Genomic DNA, 22,437 nt, shown 5'->3' with positions numbered 1-22,437 from the left:
GTGCTCACACCTGCAGCAGGTAAACAGAAAACAGCTGATTGGACTGAAGTAAACACATTTTATTTAATACAAAAAGACGTCATACAAAACAGGGACTATAACTTTATTTAAACTAACAGAAACAGACTCGTGACGCATTCAAGGAGCAGCAGAGAAAATCGGTTATGGGTTTCGGCTCTGACGATGCCCATCTGCAGGTCTTACCCAGCATGCACGGGGAGGACAGTCCCACATGTCTGAAAGGGGAGCAGTGGGCGGGGTCTCAGGCTGCAGACAGGCAGGCCTGCTGGACGCTGCGAGCCCAGGTGTTGAGCAGCTCGGTCACCGAGTGTTTGTCGGGCAGCTGCAGCAGTTTGGACGTCATGTTCCTGTGAACCGTCTGCAGGAAGCTGTTCGCACCTGAAACACAGTCGATGATGTCATCACCAGACGACCCAACTGATAGAAACGTTTCTACTCTGACTCTATCCTCCCTCTCTGAAGCCACGCCTCTGTGTGGCATCCTGATTGGCTGCCCTCACAGACGGTCTTATTTCCTGCTCTAATTTAGACTTTTATGAATTTATGCTTTTAAGTGTTTTCACTTGTTTATCTGCATTTTGTTTGTTAATATTTTTGAGCCTGTGGACGTCTCCGTGGATGCGCGGCTCTATTGGCTGATGGAAGACGGCGGCGGTGGGCGTGTCTTACCGTATTGCTCTCCGTCGTCGGCCCAGTGCGGACTCTGGTCGGGATAATCGGCGGGAACGCTGAGCTGCAGCGGAGGAACGCTGGGAAGGTTTTTATCGTCTGAAACAGAAAACACCAATAAAGTTTCCCTGTGTGATCTGAAGTGGGCGGAGCAGCGGGCGGAGCAGCGGGCAGCGGCGTTCTCACCCAGCTTGCAGATGAGGTGCACGGTGCCGTTGTTGCTGCAGTACGAGGGGTCGAGGTTGACGAGGAACTTGACGTCGAGGCGCGCCACCTCGCCCTGCAGGATGTTGGGGATCGTCTGCCGCTCGTCGTCCTCGTGCTTCCTCTTGCGCCCGGAGATGTTCGGGCCCCTGAGGAGGACGTGACGCTGTGAATATGACCTCTGACCTGTAAAGTGTAGCGCGACGCGTGTGCGGTACCTACATGATGGGTGGTCCGTGGATGGCACTCATGGCGGGGGCGAAGGATCGGTAGAGGGAGTGGTTGAAGACGGGCGAGCGGATGTTGGCCATGACGGCGTCCAGCAGCGGCTGACACAGGTACTGTTTGTTGGTGGCCACGGGCGGGGGAGGGGGCGTCGGCTGAAAGGACAGGAAACACAGAGGCTCAGACCGGCGTCGACCCTCTGAAGATTAGAGAGAGCAGCAGGAGGAGACGCTCGCCTTACCACCGCCATGTCGTTCTTCAGCTTCTCCAAAGCGATCTCACATTTCTGCAGCGTCTTCAGGGGACACCTAAAGGTCAAAGGTCAGGAAAAGGAGGTCAGGAAGTGCTTCAGCTGTGAGCTCGGAGGCGTGCATCATGCCGATGTGGCTGACATCATCTACAGTGTTTGTGTTTTCCAGCTGTGATCACGTGACCACAGCTGGAAAACGGCGGGCTCCTAGTGTCTGCTGTGAAGACATGGAGACGCTCCGGGTGGAGGTGGCTAACCAAGTCAGCTGAGTTTGGATTGTTTCACCTGAGAGGCTTAAACGACTCTCACCTGGTGTTGGGGTCAGTCAGGATGTTCAGCAAGCTCTTCATCTTGCTCAGGTCCTTCTTCCTGTCTGAAAACACAGAAGAAAGCAACTTTAACCACGCCTCGATGCGTTCAGGAGCAGGGACGGGCATCGGGTAAACCTAAACGATACGCATCATTCAGGAGCAGTTTTCATTCTTTTGAGCGATTCTGGACTCGTGTTTGAACATCTCAACATGTGTTTCTTCTCCTCACTTTGTGTCACATGACTGCCCTGAGCTCATCGCTTCCCCTCCACTTCTTACCTCGACATCGTCTTCCTGTTTGTTTCCTATCAGAACATTTTTCCTTTCCGACTCTTTCAGTCGTGCTTTTGTTTCTTTAGTAAGAAGAGGAATTATCCTTTAACCCTTTAAAGCCGGTCAGAGCAGCACGCTCCGTTTTGCGTAACTATTTTAAAATCCCGGTAGCTCTGCAACCACGTGAGCTAGCGCAATAATTTTTTTTTGCATATGAAACCGGAGGAGTTGTACTTACATCTTATACCATCAGCTTGTCCTCGGTCACAGTTTCCTTCCACATATAGCTTTGCAAAAACTGCATAAAAAGCACTTGCAGCAACAAAAACATAATATTCCAGAAACACGCTTTGCTGATCCGATCAGCTGTTCATAACACTTCCTACGTTGGATTAGAGTCAGCGTGAACTATCGCATGTCCTCCATGACCTGCCCGAAACTGGAAGTGACGTCATTTTCGCAGAAATGTAGTTTTTTACCATCAGGGCCTCATGAGCCTATACTGGTGTTTTTAAAAGTTATGTTTGACTTTATGACTTTCTGTGTCGTTTCTGGGATGCTTAGGACTCATATTGCACTGCTGGAAATAGTTTATTTTGATGCATATGCTGCTTTTTTGCAAATTTGCATTATAATATTTATTTTCGTTTTTCCTGCAGTGTATAAAAATTGGTGTATTTCAAAAATAAAACTATGAAGACACTCAAAATAAATTTCCTGTGGTGGGAAACTATTTTGTGCAACTTTTTTGTATTTACAGTTTTGAGGGATAAGCCTCTTAAATTTCTCTAACTAGAAATATATGTTAAAAAAACAAAAACGATTTTACATTTTTTTGTAGTTTATTGCACTTTCTTGCAATTTATATAATTACTATGCACTTAATGCAGACATATTATTAAAAACTGGGCTATAATGGTTGTATTGATGTATAGCAACTTGAAATGCTCCCAAAAATGGCTCCACAGCATGTAAACATATAATATCAGCTCTGGCGGACTTGGTTCTATGGTCGGTCTTAAAGGGTTAAATCTCCAATCGTACCATTATCAATAAAAGACGACCAAAGATGAACTCCACGAACCTCAGTTTGGGAACCCGTGCATGTGTGTGCTGTGGCGTCTCGGCTCACCTTCGTTTTTGTCGATCTTGTTGATCATGCGGCGCAGCGGCTCGATGTACTTGGAGAGCTGTTTGAGCTTCTCCATGTACTGCTGGTCCTCCAGAGACGTGGGCCCCGCCGGACTCATCACCGAGCTCGGGTTCACTGAAAGTTTCACAATAAAAGCCGGTGAAACTCTGAGGAGGGAAAATAGACGTGTTTCACCTTCTCTGACCTCAGTGTGTTACCTGGAGTGCTGAGTGGCCCGGGGGAGGGCACGCCGTAGTTCTGGGGGGTTCTGGAGTTGGCGGGGCTCGGCGACGGCTGAGGAGACGGGCTGGGCTGGAAACCCCCCGGAGACGGAGTGGGACCGGAGCTGTGGGAGGAGCCAGAAGGAGTTAGACTCGCTCACAGACATGTAAACCGAGCGGGTCAGAGACCGGACGCAGACGTGAATCTGAACCTCAGAGGCTGATGATTGGCTGATGACTGGCCGACCCACTGCTGTCCTGAAAGGTCAGCGGTGCGGTCTATTTACTGGACGTACCTGGCTGAGTTGGGCTGTGAGGTCGGGGGTTGGGGTGACGGCTGCGGAGGAGGCGGCATCGACTGAGGAGTCGGGACCTGCACCGGTGAGGGCGATGACATCTGCTGGAGGTGATTGGACAGACAAGGCAAACTAGCCAATCAGAGCACAGAGGGGAAGGCAGGATGCTTGTGTGCGTGAAGCAGCTCCACGAGGTCGTTAGAAACCGTCTCCACCTCACGAAGCTGCTTCAGACTGAAGAAACAGGAGGACGAGCAGGTGGAGGTCAGAGGTCACACTGGGGATAAATACCTGCGGTGTCATGGCCTGCACTCCCACCACGCCAGCTGCAGCGGTGGCGGCGTTTTGAGGAGGGATGGGGTTCAGAGGTGCTCGAGGCAGCCGGGCTGGAATCTGCATCCCAGGACGAACCAGCTTCAGAAGAAACAAAGCACAGGTGACACGAGGACAGGTGAGACCTGCGTCTCTCTACACCTGTGACCAGGTCAGAGGTTCCTGCAGGTTCACATTTGTGACTTGAGCAGTGAGAATATCAGGTGTGGACAGTTTAACCTACAGTTGGTATTCTGACCCGTTTCCACGCAGACGGTGGAAGCGGTCGCCCCGGAGCAGGCGAACCTGTCATTTTGAGTTTCCTGTTTCACCTGCTCTACAATTTCCTGCCGTTTGTCTAAATAAGTCAGAGCTGATGAACCTGAGTTCGTGGCGGCGTCCTCACCTGTCCAGGCACGGCGGCTGCAGCGGCGGCTGCGTTGAGCTGTGCTTGCGCTGCGGCCTGCTGAGCTTGCTGCGCTGCCTGCTGCTGCTGCAAGGCTGCACGGGCCTGTTCTCACACACACACACACACACACACACACACACACACACACACACACACACACACACACACACACACACACACACACACACACACACAGCAAAGCATGCAAGCAGAGGAAGGGAGCACTGAGCTGTGAAATCTCAGAGCACTGGAGCAGGAACTGCAGACTGATCACAGCCTCTGGTCGGATTTTCATTGCAGACTTCCTGTTTTACTTTGAAAATCTGATTCGCTGCTTTTCCAGACGTCCAGTTCTTTAAATGACAGCACTGAGTGAAACTGTGCTAACTTATGTTATGAATTAGAATCTTAAAAACAATTTCTCTGACTCGATTTGGACGACTGTCTGGCTGTGATTCAGTCGGAGTTGCAGAAGCAAACCTGTAGTTCTGTCTCACCTGGAAGGCCTGCAGCCTCTGCTGCTGCTGGTTCAGAGAGACGTGCTGGGATGGGATCTGTCCAGCCAGAGACTGAGGCACCATGCCCGACTGCTGCTGCTGCTGCTGCTGCTGCTGCTGCTGCTGCTGGGAGTGCGGAGGCATCTGAACCGGCTGAGTCTGAGCCTGGACCTGCTGCTGCTGCACCATCTGCTGGATGGACTGGGCCTGGGCCTGAGCCTGGGCCTGAGCCTGGGCTTGGGCTTGAGCTTGGGCTTGAGCCTGGGCCTGAGCGTGCTGCTGGAGCTGCATAAGCTGCAGCCTGGACTGGTGCATCTGTAATCAGACAGACACAGCTGATGAGTAATGAGAGGAAAGCCACTCGTCTCCCCTCACAGCCACCAGCGGTCAGAGCGGTGGACAGATCACAGCTGTGAGCTCGGGGCATTAAACTTCTCCTCTGTAAGGCAACTTAAGGCACCGCTGGAAGGTTAGCTTTAACCCTTTAAGACCTACCATAGAACCGCCAGAGCTTACTTTATATGTTTACATGCTGTGGAGCCATTTTTGGAGCATTTCAAGTTGCTATACATCAATACAACCATTATAGCCCAAATTTTAATAATATGTCTGCATTAAGTGCATAGTAATTACATAAATTGCAAAAAAGTGCAATAAACTACAAAAAATATATTGTTTTTTTACATATATTTCTAGTTAGAGAAATTTAAGAGGCTTATCCCTCAAAACTGTAAATACAAAAAAGTTGCACAAAATAGTTTCCCACCACAGGAAATTTATTTTGAGTGTCTTCATAGTTTTATTTTTGAAATACACCAATTTTTGTACACTGCAGCAAAAACGAAAATAAATATTATGATGCAAATTTGCAAAGAAAACAGCATATGCATCAAAATAAAGAGTTCTAAGCATCCCAGCAACTATTCAGAAAAGCATAAAGTCAAACATGACTTATAAAAACACCAGTATAGGCTTTTAAGGCCTACAAGTAAAAAACTACATTTTCTGCGAAAATGACGATAGTTCGCGTTGACGTCTTTTTCAACGTAGGAAGTGTTACGAACAGCTGATCGGATCGGCAAAGCGTGTTTCTGGAATATTATGTTTTTGTTGCTACAAGTGCTTTTTATGCAGTTTTTGCAAAGCTATATGTGGAAGGAAACTGTGACCGAGGACAAGCTGATGGCATAAGATGTAAGTACAACTCCTCCGGTTTCATATGCAAAAAAAAATTATTGTGCTGGCTTACGGAGAGCTACCGGGATTTAAAAGTAGTTACGCAAAACGGAGCGTGCTGCTCTGACCGGCTTTAAAGGGTTAAGTCGATTTTGCAGAAACTGTTGATCACTGAAAGTCAGATTATTTCTTTATGTCTTTAAGACATTCCTGCAGTTTAACTAATTGGTGTGTGTTATCTGGCTTCATGGACAGATAGAGCTGGGTGTCATCTGCATAGCAGTGAAAATGTATGCTATGTCTTCTAATGATGCTGCCTAGGGGAAGCATGTATAATGTAAACAGAATTGGTCCTAGCACTGAACCCTGTGGAACTCCATAATTAACCTCAGTGTGTGAAGAGGACTCTCCATTTACATGCACAAATTGGAGTCTATTAGATAGATATGATACAAACCACTGCAGTGCAATACCTGTAATACCTACAGCATGTTCTAATCGCTCTAATAGGATATTATGGTCGACAGTATCGAACGCTGCACTGAGGTCTAGCAGGACAAGCACAGAGATGAGTCCAGTGTCAGAGGCCATAAGAAGATCATTTGTAACCTTCACTAAAGCTGTTTCTGTGCTGTGATGAGCTCTGAAACCTGACTGAAACTCTTCAAATAAACCATTCCTCTGCAGATGATCTGTTAGCTGTTTATTTGCTCTTACAGTTTACAATAACTCCTCCCGTCTCTGGATAGAGCTGATTTATGCAGCGATCGTGCACACGCCTCACATCAGAACAAATGCTGCCGCTGAATTACTGCAGAGAGGATCAGACTTTAATCCCGCCCCTACGCAGCATCTACTCTGCCTGCAGCGTGTAGGACCTGGTCTCACCTGGTTCTGCTGCTGCTGGTTCTGGGCCTGCTGTTGCTGCTGCTGCTGCTGTTGGAGCTGCTGCTGCATCTGTTGCTGCTGCGCCCTCAGCTGTTGCTGCACCTGGAACTGCTGCTGCTGCTGCTGCTGGATGGCGTTCTGCTGCTGCTGCTGCTGTTGGATGGCGTTCTGCTGCTGCTGCATGGCGTTCTGCTGCTGTTGTTGGAACTGCTGGAACTGCATGGCGTTCTGCTGCTGCTGTTGCTGCTGCTGCACCAACTGCTGCATGGGCATAGGTCCCGGTCCGCCGACTGCAGGGGGAGAGAGGGGGGCAGATGAAGCAGCGGGCCGGCGTCCGAGGCCAGCTCTGGACTCTCAGACACACACCGTGCTAAAGCAGAGACTGAAAATCAGGCCGGCTCTGACGCCGAAACGTGGCATGTAGACGCAGCCAGCCTCCACCCAACACGCGGAAGATGTGCATTTACAGCAAACACCACATGGAGGAAACACTCACTGGCTTGTGGGTTTCCAGCCACCCCTGCCATGGCATGCTGGCCTATCTGCATCGGCCCCATGGCCCCCATGCCACCCACTGGAGCACCGGCAGGGCGAGGCCCCATGCCAATGGCGCCAGGACCCCCTCCAACCCCTGTCAGGGTATTCAGGGCATTCATGGGATCTAGCAGAAGGGTAGACAACAGACCATATTAAGCAGCTCCAACATGCACAGCAGAAATCATGAACGCCATGAGTCCGGTACAGACCGGTCCAGCAGAGGACAGAACACAGCAAAGAAAACAAACGGGGAGGGGGGGGGAGACCAGAGAGACACGAAGCCCACCTACCTGAACCTCCAAGAGCCTTCTTATCTGCAGAGAGGACACAGTCGTCAATACCTCTGATCAATGATCCACAACAGGGCTGAGCAGCAGATCCACTCAGCACAAACAACTCATTTACATGAATGTGGAGACAAGCTCCGCCCCCTCTCTGAATAAAAAGCAGACATTTACATGCTGCTGTACGAGTGATGTCACGCAAAGTCACGTTTGCTGATTTGAAAAAGCGTCTGTGCCCACAGGAACGAGACTTCCTGCTCACTCTGTTTTTGTAAAGACTCACTTCCTGTCTGCCGGCAGGTAAATCAGCGAGCGTGTGTTCTGCTCTCAGACCGACTGCTGAGCACGTTTTCTTTCTAACATCAAATATAAAATTGTGTTTCTTGTTTTTCCTCAATTTGATGCTCAAATGAATCAAAAGCACCAAACGACCAGATTAGTGCGTGACTGTGACCCGCAGTCCAACGCCAGGTCATTGATCTGAGATCAATAAGGCACGATGCGGATACTCACGGATGTCTCTGAAGTGAATGATCAGCCGGGCCACCAGAGATAAATACTCCTCCTGAGGAAAAACCAGACACATGGTGTAGAAGTTACATTCGCTGAACGACGTTCGAGGACGTTTCAGGAGCACGGCGACATTCACGGCTTCATTTAAATACTTCAGTGTCTGCGTCAAACCTGCTTCTGTTATTCTGCATTTTATCGTGATATAAAAATGCAGCTCTCTAGCTTCAAACAACCTGTAAAACCAGTAGAGGTGGGAATCACCATACATCCCACGATACGATATTATTGCAATTTTTAAAAATATTTTGCGATATTCAGATTCTGTACATAAAGGTAAACTTTATCAATATTCATTTTCTCTAATATCAAAGTCTCACACTCAGTCTTTCTCTCATTTCAGTTTGATTGTTGACAAACTGAACGGTTTGTATTACAGTCTAGTCCAACTTAACTGAATCAACCATCTGGTACAATTATAGCTATTCTGAACTATGCAGTTTATGAAAACTATGCAGCCCCTTCAGCAACTGAAGAATTTGAAAGTAAATTAAAACAAAATATAATTTTACATTAAATAAAAAAGTTTTAAACTTAATTAAAATAAAACATGTCTTAAATTAAAATAAGTAAACTGTCATGTTTATTGCTGCCAAAAACAAGTGAAACACATTTGGACAGTGAAGGAATGTCAGGATTCTTGCTCAGAAAAAGGATCAACATGCTCTGAAGTCAGAGCACAAAAACCTTTTTGTAACAAAATATCGATTTCTGCTGTCCCTGTATCCATACATTATTAGCAACAAAATATCACCATGCTACACAGTATCCATTTTTCCCCCACCCCTAAAAACCAGTGATCTGCTTCCACAAATAACTGATCAAATAACTCATAAACGGTCCCAGTTTGTAGTTTAATAACAGTCTGCTGGTGCGATCTGGCTCTCCTGTGTTTGTTTTGTCCCCAGCAGGTGGCGCTAACACTGATTAACAACAACTTTCACTTCTTTTGTAAGCCAGTCATTTTCAGAAAGCAGCGTCAGCAGTAACTAATCCAGGCGCGGCGGCGGTGGGCGGGACTCACCCTGGATTTGGCTTTGACGTAGACGTGGTTCTCCATGTCCGTGCCCGACTTGTGCGTGGTGTTCGAGGTTCCTGCCTTCCTTATGGCCTCTTCGCTGCAGGAATCACACTCATCGTCACAAACACACCTTGATATCTTCATCGGTCTCTGCCTTCACCCCCACCTCCCCAGTTACACTCATCGCCGTGAGCATCACATACATAATTTAAAACCACGACGCTGCACATGAACCGGACCTCTGGGAAGACACCACAGAAACGACTCGAAGCAGCGAACACGTTAAGTTAACACGGCTCAAATCTAATGTTTTCTGCAACGCTGAACCATTTTAACCTCCGGGAATCCTGGAACACCGCAGTCTGCATGTGGATGAGGATCATGACGGATAAAGGCTGTACGGGACCGTCAGGATCGCTGAGCCGGGGGAACGTAGCTGAACGGGAAAGGTGTTTTACAGTAAGTTATTAACGTATTAAAATGTGTTTATTTTGTTACAGCTGTGAGGTCAGGTTTTATATCTTGTTTATTTAAATATAAGCACTTGTTATCCAAATAGCGATCTTCTTCTACAACAGTTATAAACTAGTCACACGTGTCAGCTGTTTGCTGTAATCTTTGTATATTACAGGATACTAATACGTAATAATGAAAAAAAAATCTAAATCTTGATGAAAAATAACGACGTAGCTTCTATAAATGACCTGTTTGCTGCTGCTGCTGCTGTGGGACAGAGTGGAGGTTCCCGTGCTCGCATAATTTGGTGCGACGTTAGCGAGGTGCTTTCAGACCTCGCTAACTTTTTGATTATTGGCAGAAAGGACATGTCACGTCTTGGATCTCTCCCACCGTCAACAATAATGTTCCCTGTTCTGCATAAAGGAAAAACGGCACAGGTGGGAAACAGCAGTGGACCTAAAGCGGAGCCTTGTGGTACACCGCGAGGAGCTGTTGTTTACATCGACATACAGATTTCTTTCCACTAGAAATGACACGAACGACCTCACAGACTCCACAGCACTGCGTTTGGATGAAGACTATGATGTGATCTTACTTACAGAGCTGCTCTGCTGAGCTCTATTGCTTCTGTGTTTACTTGGACATCAATGCACTGTATCAGAAGCCTTTGGAGGACAGTTCAAACAGCGCGCCCACTTTAAACCTAATCTGAACCCAGGATCAACAGAGTATCCTGACTCAAACTGATCATAACACCTCTTTCAGATTATTTAGATTCAGGTTTGCCTTTTTTCAGCGTCCCTTATGGGAGTGAATGGAAACTTGTGACAGTGGATTTGAACCCATTCAGGCTGATGAGCAGCATTTCTCTCTATAAAGATGGGGACAGTTTAATCTTTATTTAAAGGACCTCACTGCTGTAATCCGCTGCTTTCAGGAATTAATCCGCACATGTTCACGACCCCCTGAGGAAATCCTCCGGTTTCGAACCGGCGACCTTTCCCGTGTTAAACCAAAGCAGCACTGAGCTGCCTTTCTTTTTTAAAAAACATATAAACCGTTTACTTTCCTGACTGTGCACGAGCAGAAGAGCGGGAGCGTCACGTGATCTCACGCTGACTGTAGCCGCTTATTCACGCTACGCAGCCTGACTTTCAGTCACGCAGGTGAACGTTCTCACAGCGCAGATAACTGTAACTCATTAGCTTCAGCAGCTAATGGTGCTAACAATGAAAGTTGACAGAAATTATCTGTTAGCGTCATTTTGTCCATTTTCTCTTCGCCGAATAGAAGCCATCACCCGGACCTTTCGTCCTCCGTGTCCCGTCGTGTCATCAGATCCGAGCTCGCTTTGCTTTTTTACCGGTTTTTCTTAATTTAACGTTTTTTAAACGCCTGCTCAGACATGACGCATTTTCTAACAGCGCCGCCTTTAGCTTAGCCTGAGCGGCTAACACAAACCAAAACAGTGACATTAAACAGAAAAACAGAGACTTTCTCACATCTGAGCCACGACTTTCTGTCGGAACTGTGGGCTCCTCCAGTCGCTGTCCGCTCCCGACATTTCCATGGCGCAGAGGAGGTTTTTCAGGAGAACTGTGGCAGAATTCCTGGATGCTTCCCCTCTGTTCTTCCTCCTTCTACTACGGGATAATGGCGGCTTGAGTCAATACGCGCTGCCGCCGCCTGCTGGACGGAATAGTTACTGCACCGAGGAAAACTGGGGCGGCCACGAGGACACAAAGGGCCCAACGAGACCCCCCAAACTCCCACTGAGGAGCCTGAACCCCAGACTGCAGAGGGACTGCTGTGATGTTTTGATCATTTTTCACGTTCATTTGCTTGTCTGAGATGTTTACCTCTTTACAGGTGCTGATTGACACCTGACTCACCGTATTGCTCCCATCATCATTGTTGTTATTCATGGAAAACAAAAATCTAAATAAATGAAACAAAATCTGTGAATGCTGCAGCAAACAAAAGACAAACACTGAGGCTTCAGAATAATTAGTCAAAAACTGACAGCACGCTGACTGCTTTTTATATACAGTCTGATTTTATGATTCTGCCTCATTGTTGCTCTGCATCAGCCACTCAGTGTCCTGAACACCTCAGTGACACCTGATGACACCAGAGTGGACCGACAGGATGTGAGCAGACTGTTCTGGATCCACGAGCTCGCCCAGGAGGCGTCCTGCTCAGATGCTGGATGATTGATTTCAATACATCTGAAGAGCTGTTGGTGCTGAAGCCAAATCCCTCCTGAAGCTTCTGCTTGATTTAAAATTATTGAAAAAATAAATAAATCTAAACAGTGAGCAGAAACATGTTTTAGGTTCTTTAATTCGTCTGCGTGGATGACGACGTTCTCCACATAGAAACAGAACCAAATCAATGCAGTCATCATCATCATCATCATCACTGTAAAATAACAGCCCTGCGGTCACAAGGTATGTCCCGATTCATAGGCCGATTACGTCACAGCCAGGTGACAAAGGCTGTCCCGATTCGAAGACTCCTCCAAATGTGTCCTCCTTTTCCCTGAATTTGAAGGATGGGTCTGGTGTGTCCTTGGTGGCCCAGCCAAACTCCAGTTTCCAACAATGGCGGCAGCCTTTAGCGTTAATATTACTCTTATTAATCTTTCTGGGTCACAAAATAAACTTTTAACATATTTTCAGGCGAGAATGTAGCTGTGTAAACCTCAAATATCTGCTCAGTTTATCAAGATATCACATATTTGCAAAAGTGCTCCAACGTTTTCGGAGACGTCCAGACCACCAGCAAAATCGCTGACAGGGAGGTCGAGGGTCACTCGAGCCGCTGAGACTCCCGGCACATCGCTTTCAAAACCCCCCACGCGGTCTTTGGCTACTCACATTAAACGTGATATATAAGTCACTTAAACAACCTAAAAATGTTATTGTTTGTGTTTTCAGTGTTTTATTTGTTCGTGAGTAAATCGGTTCGTCTGAGATCAAAGTTCTAGTTTTCACACAGCTGAATAAACGTCAAACAGAAAACTGATTAAACAGAAGTGTGAGCCTATGAATTGGGACATAGCTACAGTGAGCAGTGTGGGCGGCTCGGGTCAAAGGTCACAGCAGTCAGCCCAACTCCAGCTCTGCAGGATTTATTTGAGAGAAGAAGACAAAGAGGAAGACCCAGAGAACAGGAGACGTCTCTAAACTTTATTGAAACATCGTTGGACATTAACGGTTGGAGCTGAAGCTACCGTCACAGCCGAAGGCCTCCTCTTCCTCCTCCGATGAAGGTGAACGAAGATCAGAGCGGTGTCGTTTCTGATGCAAGCACCAAAACCCCGACTTCCTCCCACTGAATCCGAGCCCCACCATCAGAGGAAACATCAGGAACGATTCATGTTCCTGTTAAATTCAACCGGTTTTCTCCTGACGATCCTGCTAACGGGCTGAACGGCAGGCGTTTCTAACGGCAACTCGCTTCTGTCCTCACCCATCAGTCAAACAACTCCCCGAGTTTAACGAGAGGAGGAACGCTAACGTCCGACCACGAGCTCCCAGAACACGGAGCGCAAACAAACAGAAACATGACAGCCTGGTGTTTTCATCAAGTTTTAGTTCGAGCTTCCTGCGTGCAGAAAACAAAGAGACGAGGCGGCACGCACCCCCAACAACAACAACAACGATAATAAACCCAAAGAAACAGACGTGAGAACAGAGGAAACCAAACCCACACGCCGCTCTCCATCCATCGATTCGCTCGAGGTCCCTGCCGAAGCTCCTCTATGCTATTACAATATGTTTCTACTCTGCAGCTTCTATTTACACGTACGCACGAACCGCCTCCACCTGCCCACTCCCCATCGCAACAGGAAGTGACACGTGTACGCTCAGGAGGGCAGACAGCCGCACGTTAAAGGGACGCGGCGCCGTTACAGGACTCGAGGCCTTCATAAAGGATGAAGTTCAGCTTAATTCAACTTAAACTATCTGACGTTTAATCTGCTAATTATTCTCTTCATTTATCACAAAATACATAACTCTTCTTTTAATGCTGGACCCTAAACCCCGCCCCCGTCACAGGCCTGCAGTTTGAATCTTTATAAGGGAAAATTATTTTCCTGAAGTTGCTCAAAAACACTCAGAAATGTCAAAACAATCTTTTTAAACAGAAAGAAGTCGCTAAACACGAGTCTCACACGCCTGTGTCGCGCACGCCTGTGTCGCGCACGCCTGTGTCGCGCACGCCTGTGTCGCACGTGTGAGACGGTTCTGATGAAACAACACAGCAAAATATTCCGGATTCTAAACATTCAGGAATGTTTGAGAGCGTTTAGCTGCAGCGATGCTGTCAGAAGTTCTCGCTCTGGATTTGATTCGAGTTGTTTTCGTTTCCTCCAGGTTTGACGTCTCGTTTCATCTTTAAAGTTTGAGCTGCAGTTTCACTGAACGCTGAAACAAACGTCTCGCTAAACTACGGCCGTCCGAACACGGAGGAAGCGATTTTTGCTCTACCTGCACCTCTGACGCCCACATGAGTTACCGCACCTTTATAAAGTGTTATTAACCGTTTATTACATGTTTATCTGCTGATTACAGGTTTAAAGTTAGAGGAATGAGCACTGAAGCCAAAACGAGCCGAGCAGTCTTCAAACTGTAGCTGCGACGGATGGATGACGACGCGTCCTCCTGCAGGAGGAGTGCCTGACGCAGGAAACCATTTCCAAGATTCAACAGAAAACAAATAAAAACACAGACGGCGCCGAGGTCGACTCCTCGTGAACTCGTCATCAGTCCCGTTTTGCTCAAAGATACAGCATCGAACCGCCGACCCGCCCGACTGCTACACGGGCTAAACAAAAAAAAGAAAAAAGAAGAAGGGGGAGAAAGTCTGAATCCACCAGTGATGCTGTGGGCGGAGCCTGTCTCCATCCCGCCCTCCCTCCTTTACCATGGTGGATGTTTTTGGACCGCAGCTCCTCACCGACCCGCCCACCCCGCTCCTGCGGACAGAGAGACACATGGACCATCAAAGAACAGCGAGTCGAGTTTATGAGAAACAAAAATCATGTTTGTTTGTTTTTGTTTAACCCTTTAAGACCGACCATAGAACCAAGTCTGCCAGAGCTTATATTATATGTTTACATGCTGTGGAGCCATTTTTGGGAGCATTTCAAGTTGATATACATCAATACAACCATTACAGCCTAAATGTTAATAATATGTCTGCATTAAGTGCATAGTAATTACATAAATTGCAAAAAAGTGCAATAAACTACAAAAAAATTGAAAATCGTTTTGGTTTTTTTTACATATATTTCTAGTTAGAGAAATTTAAGAGGCTTATCCCTCAAAACTGTAAATACAAAAAAGTTGCACAAAATAGTTTCCCACCACAGGAAATTTATTTTGAGTGTCTTCATAGTTTTATTTTTGAAATACACCAATTTTTATACACTGCAGGAAAAACGAAAATAAATATTATAATGCAAATTTGCAAAAAAGCAGCATGTGCATCAAAATAAACTATTTCCAGCAGTGCAATATGAGTCCTAAGCATCCCAGAAACCACACAGAAAGTCATAAAGTCAAACATAACTTTTAAAAACACCAGTATAGGCTCATGAGGCCCTGATGGTAAAAAACTACATTTCCGCGAAAATGACGTCACTTCCGGTTTCGGGCAGGTCATGGCGGACATGCAAAAGTTCGTGCTGATGGACGTAGGAAGTGTTATGAACAGCTGATCGGATCGGCAAAGCGTGTTTCTGGAATATTATGTTTTTGTTGCTGCAAGTGCTTTTTATGCAGTTTTTGCAAAACTATATGTGGAAGGAAACTGTGACCGAGGACAAGCTGATGGCATAAGATGGAAGTACAACTCCTCCGGTTTCATATGCAAAAAAATTATTGTGCTAGCTCACGTGGTTGCAGAGCTACCGGGATTTAAAAATAGTTACGCAAAACAGAGCGTGCTGCTCTGACCAGCTTTAAAGGGTTAAACGACTTGATTAGTTTAATGAAACTTTGATAACGAGTCCTGGATCAGTTCTGCGCCTGCGGATTGTTTCGCTTGTTTCTTACTGAGGCTACGTCCACACGTACATCTAAACACAAAAAACGAAGTCAAACGCCGTGAAGAACACGCTACAGCAACAGGTGGCGATATAATGCAAACCGTGTCAACATGTTGGCCAATCAGGAGTCTGTAAATTTGATCTGAATCCGTGGCGCACATGTTTGACGATGTGCGGCTAAATCAACACGTAAAAACACGGAGGTTTGGAAAGTCTCCGCGCTGGCAGCAGTTTGAAGAACACAAAACGCTGTTTACGTGTGGACGCAGCCTGAGCCTACAAAGAACGACCTGTGCACTTCCTGCGTCCACCTGTAGGGGGCGGTGTTCCTGGTTCGCATCAGCCTCCTAAAAACACTACAATCACCCCCCCTCAGGTTACTCACCTACAGTTTTTGGACCAGAGTGAGGCTGAGATGGAGGCAGGGAGGGGCGAGGGGCAGAGTCACTCTGAGGCAAAGGGCACCTCTGGAGGGGGGGGCTTGACGGTGACGGGCTGGGATGTGCGGCGGGGGGGCGAAGGCTTGGGCTGGGCCTGCTGCTGCACCGTGTCGTAGTACGTCACGCCTCCGTAGGTCACCTGGGTCTGACCCTGCAACCAATCAGAAAGCTCCTGGATCACAAACTTTCACTCTATGTTCCTGCACAGGACACGACACCGTCCACAAACTGAGGCTGACGACAGGAAAACAACCAATCAGAGTGAGCTTCACGCCACTGACAAACTGACATCAGTACCTGTGGGTTTGGGTACATGGTGGGGTAGGGGAAGGTCATGACCCCTGGTGGAGGGTAGAAAGGCGGTGGCAGCAGTTGCTGTGGTTGCCCTGGTGAAAGAGACACTGGTGGGCCTCCGTATAGGGCGGGGTTAGCGATGGGGCCTCCTGATTGGTGGGGATGGAGACCTTAACAGAGACGAAGACATGAGGTCACTGCGTGAAAACATCCATCGACCTCCTAAGACCTGAACTCGTTTCATTTCTCTGTTATTTGAGCTGATTGGACGTCAGGTCCTCGCAGGTTAAATTGAAATGAAAACCAAACTCCACCTACCAGGATGCGGGATGTGCATCTCAGGCTGCACCAGCATGCCCTGTGGCGGCATGGGGGCGGGGCTATCCCCGTGGGCATAGATTGGTCCCTGGTACGACACTGAGACAGAAGATGACAGCAGGTTAATCACAGCGAGGCGACGCTGCTGTTGCAGAACAGCTGGACGCCGTGTGGTGCTGGTCATGTGATCTTAGGCTTACTGGGCTCATAGTAGTGTCCCTCCATCACTCCCAGGTGCATGGGCGGCGCCGGCTCGGGCACGGCTCTCTGTCGCTGGGAGGAGTAGCGTTTAGCCCGGTTGTTGCCGACACCCATCTCCTCGATGCTGGAGAACTGCGGCGGGGCGCCGGGCATGTGCAGGGGGTTGGGAAGGCCTGCGGTCAGAGAGACGGGATTAACCACAGACATGGTGACATGGAGACACATGACACAGACACACGTGGAGCCAAATAACGTTTATCAACAACATTCAAACGTTCATTTTTATGGAACGTCAGGTTTAGTCTGCGTGAGAAAAAGCCGAACATCCACAGAGACGTGACGTCAGCGGAGCAGGTGTAGACGCCACCTGTGAGGCGGCGGTGTGAGAGCCTCACCTCTCATCTCCGAGCGCATGTACGAGGTCGGGCTCCAGCTCTGCCTCGCCAGATTGAGCCGCGCCACGTCCTGGTCCAGCTCCGTCACGCCTCCTCCCGCCTGGCTCGGTGCGTCGCCTCCGCCCGACCAGCTCTTTCCCCCCACGTTGCTGGGAGAAGAGGCGTTGCCCCCGGCAACGGACTCCTCCACAGACGCCTGTTTACTGCCCAGGTCTGCGGGGCGCGAGCGAGTCCTGCGAGCCAGCGAGTAAGACTTGCGCTCCACTGGCCGCTCGGCGGGAGGCGAAGCTTCCCGATTGGTCGCCGCTGCCGACTGAAGGGAGGGGTCGGAGCCGGAAGAGGAAGCGGCCAATCCTGATGCAGATCTGTCCGTGCCGCCTCGCTGCTCCTGCTGGCGTCTCGGCGAAGCGGACTGGTAACCGCCCGGCTGAGGCGACGCTGCCGGCGTTACGGCGCCAACGTCCTGCTCCGTGGCCCCTCCCTGACTGACTGTAATGTCCTCAATGACCACAGAGGGCGCCCTTCCTCCTCGCCCCCCTCTGACGCCTCCCTTTTCCCCTGCAGGCTCCGCCTGCGCCCGAGGACCCGCCCGCTCGCGGTGGTGCAGCAGGGGTGTGTTTGATTCATTGTTCCTGTAGTGAGACGAAGGCGGGGGGTGCAGGTTACTCTGGGGGGGTCTGCTACGGGAGGGAGGCAGTCTGGAGGGGACGCCGCTTCGCTGCGCAGAGGATGGCGACGAAGAGGAGGGGTGGACAGATGAAGGGGGAGGAGCTCCTCCTCGGTTCAGAGCTCCGCCCCTGTTCTGCCAGGACCGGACGGGCCGCTCTGCTCCGCCATCTCGCCACCGCTTGTCTCTGCTGGGAGACGACGTCGGTCTGCGGACAGAGACGAAGGCGAAACATCAAACCAACAGCGCTCGTTACAGGAAGTGCCATGACCTCGCTCAGAGTGATTTATTTAGCGAGGCGTCCCAAAGCTCACCTGGGCCTCCGCTGTCTGTACCCTCGGTCTCCGGGGCCGCCGCCGTTTCGGATGTCGTAGCCATAGATTGCGATCAGCTCCTCGCGGCTCTTGGGCGCCTGCTCCTCCTCCCTGAACTTGTCGTGCTCCCAGCGGCCCTCGTCTTTCCACAACTTCCTGTTTCTGCCTTTCGGCCTGAAGACACAGACGGAGAGGACACGTGCGTCACATCGATGAGGTGAAAGCAGAGGCGTTAAAAACTAGCCTTAACCTCGTTAGCAAGCAGTGACGCAGATCTGTGGGTGGAGCCTTCCAACCCGTCTAACTCCTCCCTAAACTGTTAGCGTAGCACGTAGCAGACGCGCTGCTTCACTTTGTCTGTTTAAACGACTCAGATCTGGAGGCGGAGCTATGACGGTTACCTCTCCTCCTCCTGAGCGTGCCCTCTGACGTCGTGTTCGAAGAACAGACCCTTCCTCGGGATGTACGCCGGGTTCTTCCTGTCCTCGTCGTCGTCCAGCTGCTGGCCCGGTTTGCCCCCCGCCTTCGTCTCCGGGTCGTCCGTCGACTCCTGTGTGAAAGTTCAGATCAGACCAATCAGATGGCAGCAGGTACCATCTTTAATCCCTCCCCTCGCTCGTTACCCTGAGCAGAGGCTCACTGTGGCGACTCACTTCCTGTTCCTGTCTCACCTGTCCGTCGCCGCTCTGTCGCTCTCCTGCGAGGTTTCCCTTCTCCTCTGCTTTGCTCTCCTCTTTGCTCCGCCCTCCGGCCTCTTCTTCCTCCTCAGCTTCTCCGCCCTCCTCCTCCTCTCCCTGCGCTCCCTCCACAGGCCCGTCTGTAGTGGGGGGGCGGGGCTCGCCGGCTGCTGCTGGAGCTTCCTCGTCGCTGTACTGCTCTGCTTCCTCTTCCTCCTCCACTCCCTGAGGAGGACACAGTTTTAGAGAAACGCTCCCTAAAGAGGCTAAAACGTGACGTCACAGCGAGTCGGCGCTCGTACCTCTGAGTGCGAGCCGTTGTCCTCGGGGTCGGCGCTGTCGTAATCTGAGAGGACGGCTGAAAAACAAAGAGGAGTGACATCACCCGACAGCGGCGATTTGACTTCAGGTGGTGCAAAGAAGCAGCTTACCTTCTCCCACGCCGTCTTCACTCTCCTGCAACAACAAAGAAAACCAACGTTAAGCTCCTGCAGCGCCAACGCGGCGAGGATCAGACGCGTCTTTGAGCTGCTGCGAGTACGTCACATTAATCAGCTCCACCTTTAACTGTACAGACCAGCAACAGCTCGATTACTTCAGCAGAGTCTGAACGCAGCTCAAACACCATCAAACGTCTCAGAGTCTCTTTAAACCGGCGCTACAGCTCCGTCTGATCTCACGCCAACAGCGGATTCACTGTGTGTCTGCGTCCGGATAAAAAACAGGATTTACAAGAGTGAAAGGGAAGGTTCACGAGGAGGTCGAGAGACCTGCTGTGATGTTTGATTCGTAGAAGCCAACTGAGCGTCAGCTGTGAGTCAGAGAGCGTCGAGCATGTGCAGAGGAGGGAGGGCGGATGATGAAAATGGAGCTGCCAGGCAGGAGACGAGGAGGACCTCAGAGGAGGTTCATGGATGTAGTTAAGGAGGACATGCAGAGGGAGTGACAGAGGAGGATGCTGGGAAAGGAGGAGGTGGAGGCAGAGCTACGACCCAAAGGAGAGCAGAGATGAAGCAGAAGCCCGGAAACTGGGGACCAGAGTAGCTTAAACACAGCAAAGGTCTGAAATCTCACACTCATCAACAAGCCTGCTGCTGATTGGTTCTTACTAATCTGCTGTTTCACGTTTGTTGTCATGTAAACATCCAGTAAACCCGCCTCAGCCTGAATCGGTCATGTTTCCCTCGCTGCGGGGACCAAAAGCCGCAGCTGAACACCACCACAGGGTCTCAGACAGACCCACGGCCCCAAAATGGAGGCTCAGCCCAGAGCCTCCCTCAGACCTCGGGTCACGCGGAGGTGCGTGATGCAGCCAGCCCGGGGGTCCCGGACATCACTCTCACAGCTTGGTGTTGTGTCACGTTTGGTGTCCGTGTTAGTTTGAGCCTTTCCGGTTCGGACACGCGCGCTAAAGCGAGCTACTCGGTCTGTTCCAGCTCGAACCGCCAGGCTGACCGGGGTCACGGACCAGAACCGTCAGACGGAGCCGTTACCCGTTTCCTTCGAGCTAACGCCGAACAAACACCGAGCTGTCTGTGGGAGTCGAACACGTCACCTGCTGTTTTATCCAGGGTTCATTTCCCACAGTGACCCGGGCCCGGAGCGGGTCTCTGGCCCGGAATAAATGCTCTAACGCCGGAAAGCTCGGCTCTGATCTCCCGCCCGGGACCGGGCGAGCTCTGGGAGCTAACGTTAGCCGCTAGCTGGTACTCACACACTCGGACTCCACGTCGCTCTTCGCCGGGACCCGGCTCGCGGCCGGCTCCGCCGGGTCGGGCTCCCGTCCCCGTGGCTTCGAGGACGGGGACCCGGACCTCCCGCTGTCCGAACCCGACCCGGACTCGTCATCATCCTCGCTGTCCTGGGACGCGCGCCTCCTCCTTCGCCGCCGGTCCGCCATCTTAGGACTCGACTGGTTGGAAACGGAAGAAGCAGAGAATTATGGGTATCCGAGTTCTTCTTCAGTGAGACGATTAAGAGCCTCTTTTTCTCTCTACCGCCATCTACTGTTTGTAAACTTTTACTAACACGCTTGAAAATGCGACGAATAAATAAATAGAAAATAAAACGTAACTTGTACAACAGAAACGAAACAAAGCGGGTAATAAAAATCTAAAGAAAAACAACAAACAGAGTTCTGCGGGTCTGACTTTAGTAAAGTAAATGTATTCAGGGAAAAGCACTCAAAGTATTTAAAGTATCTGGATGTGCAGCTGATGGATGATGCACCATTTTTCTGCAGGCAGGCGGTGGGTCTGTGAGCGTCTCCCTTTTATTTTATTTTATTTTATTTTATTTTATTTTATTTTATTTTATTTTATTTTAACGTTCTGGTCACGCTTATATCACGTTTGAATTAATGCTGAGCTCTGAGTTTCAGTGTACTGCAGTGAAATCTACATGTTTGTAGTTTGACACAACAACAGGTGATATTTCACAGGTGAAATCACCTGAACCCGAGGAACAGGTAAGACGTCAGAGTAGCGCATTTCTGTCGGTCACCGCTAGACGGCGCTGCTGGCTCAGGGCAGAATCACCTCTCCACAGTAAGTCTGAGGCCTCAGGTGAACCCAGCACTGCATCCGTGCTTTTTAAGGGCGTACCTGTTCCAGACAGCAGGTTTAACTTTCAGTTTGACTTCCTGTGTGTCCGACTGTCTTCACCTGCTGTTCCCTGTCTATTTCCTACTACTCTCACCCCAGTAACCAACTGTTTGAACTATTACCGTCAGGCCGACGGTACAGGTCACATAAAACCAGGACAAACAGATTCAGGGATAGCTTCTTTCCCAGAGCTATCACCATAGTAAATAAGCACAAAACAATTAAACCTGCTTAACTTACTTGCCATTGTCATTATACTATGCTGCTATTCTGTATATATTGTACGTATTTATTGTCTGAGTACTACAGTTGTTTTATTGTACTTTTTATATTTTACATTTATATTTATTTTGCATTTTGCACCAAGGGAGTGGCACTCCAATTTCGTTGTACTTGTACAATGACAATAAAGGCTATTCTATTCTATTCTATTCTATTCTATTCCTGTCCCCAGTTAGTTCCCACTGTTACCTGAGTTCCCTTCGTCCCTGTCAGTGTGTGCTGGCCTCACTCCTCGTTGTACTCTGTGATGCACATTTCTCCACATGTAGGACACTTCTGCTGTTTCCACAGTTGAGTTTATTAGGAGAGTAAACACATTTATCATCATGCTAATGAGCTGAAGGGAGACAACAGTTTCACAGCTTCAGATCATCGATAACATCAACAGATAATCGATTGTTTTGCAAAAGTGTAATGTTAAAGGATCCTGACC

The 22,437-nt window shown here is 49.3% G+C and overlaps 2 protein-coding genes across 9 annotated transcripts; both read right to left on the bottom strand.

The window, feature by feature from the left end:
- Window positions 1-38: 38 nt before the first annotated feature.
- med15 (mediator complex subunit 15) lies at window positions 39-11,431 on the bottom strand. 6 transcript variants are annotated; one of them, XM_087840183.1, is made up of 18 exons: window positions 11,258-11,431; window positions 9,300-9,393; window positions 8,219-8,270; window positions 7,712-7,735; window positions 7,381-7,545; window positions 6,885-7,174; window positions 4,821-5,135; window positions 4,297-4,425; window positions 3,894-4,016; window positions 3,603-3,706; window positions 3,304-3,431; window positions 3,086-3,220; window positions 1,679-1,742; window positions 1,361-1,427; window positions 1,117-1,274; window positions 877-1,043; window positions 691-789; window positions 39-399 (listed from the first exon to the last, which is right to left on the bottom strand). In XM_087840183.1, exons 1-18 carry the CDS (start codon window positions 11,323-11,325, stop codon window positions 263-265), a joined length of 2,319 nt encoding a protein of 772 aa, XP_087696309.1. In that variant the 5' UTR covers window positions 11,326-11,431; the 3' UTR covers window positions 39-262. The 6 variants fall into 6 exon arrangements, with proteins under 6 accessions (XP_087696309.1, XP_087696310.1, XP_087696311.1 ...); XM_087840184.1 differs by having other exon boundaries at window positions 3,603-3,703; XM_087840185.1 differs by having other exon boundaries at window positions 4,321-4,425.
- A 656-nt stretch (window positions 11,432-12,087) lies between these two features.
- On the bottom strand, window positions 12,088-21,040 carry casc3 (casc3 exon junction complex subunit). 3 transcript variants are annotated; one of them, XM_087840190.1, is made up of 12 exons: window positions 20,834-21,040; window positions 19,422-19,575; window positions 19,114-19,344; window positions 18,844-18,992; window positions 18,443-18,616; window positions 17,462-18,336; window positions 17,066-17,239; window positions 16,866-16,964; window positions 16,551-16,717; window positions 16,199-16,404; window positions 13,985-14,739; window positions 12,088-13,954 (listed from the first exon to the last, which is right to left on the bottom strand). In XM_087840190.1, exons 1-10 carry the CDS (start codon window positions 20,968-20,970, stop codon window positions 16,258-16,260), a joined length of 2,307 nt encoding a protein of 768 aa, XP_087696316.1. In that variant the 5' UTR covers window positions 20,971-21,040; the 3' UTR covers window positions 12,088-13,954; window positions 13,985-14,739; window positions 16,199-16,257. The 3 variants fall into 3 exon arrangements, with proteins under 3 accessions (XP_087696316.1, XP_087696317.1, XP_087696315.1); XM_087840191.1 differs by having other exon boundaries at window positions 12,089-14,739; window positions 19,422-19,477; window positions 19,551-19,575; XM_087840189.1 differs by having other exon boundaries at window positions 12,089-14,739.
- Between the last annotated feature and the right edge of the window lie 1,397 nt (window positions 21,041-22,437).

The sequence above is a fragment of the Neolamprologus brichardi genome, chromosome 4 (assembly GCF_056152115.1).
Source record: "Neolamprologus brichardi isolate AB-2024 chromosome 4, ASM5615211v1, whole genome shotgun sequence".
Classification (NCBI taxonomy): domain Eukaryota; kingdom Metazoa; phylum Chordata; class Actinopteri; order Cichliformes; family Cichlidae; genus Neolamprologus; species Neolamprologus brichardi.
Note: the sequence above shows the minus strand (reverse complement) of the source record. Positions and strands in the feature narration are given on the sequence as shown.

Bases quoted from the DNA above. Each gene is read 5' to 3' on its own strand.
- med15 (XM_087840183.1), bottom strand. From the start codon at position 11,325: ATGGAAATGTCGGGAGCGGACAGCGACTGGAGGAGCCCACAGTTCCGA. The intron at 9,394-11,257 runs GTGAGAAAGTCT...TGATTCCTGCAG, and splicing joins CAGAAAGTCGTGGCTCAGAT to CGAAGAGGCCATAAGGAAGG. The intron at 7,175-7,380 runs GTGAGTGTTTCC...CTCCCCCTGCAG, and splicing joins GGCTGGAAACCCACAAGCCA to TCGGCGGACCGGGACCTATG.
- casc3 (XM_087840190.1), bottom strand. From the start codon at position 20,970: ATGATGACGAGTCCGGGTCGGGTTCGGACAGCGGGAGGTCCGGGTCCC. The intron at 17,240-17,461 runs GTGAGGCTCTCA...CTCTGACCGCAG, and splicing joins CATGCGCTCGGAGATGAGAG to GCCTTCCCAACCCCCTGCAC. The intron at 16,718-16,865 runs GTAGGTGGAGTT...GTCTCTGTTAAG, and splicing joins GATGCACATCCCGCATCCTG to GTCTCCATCCCCACCAATCA.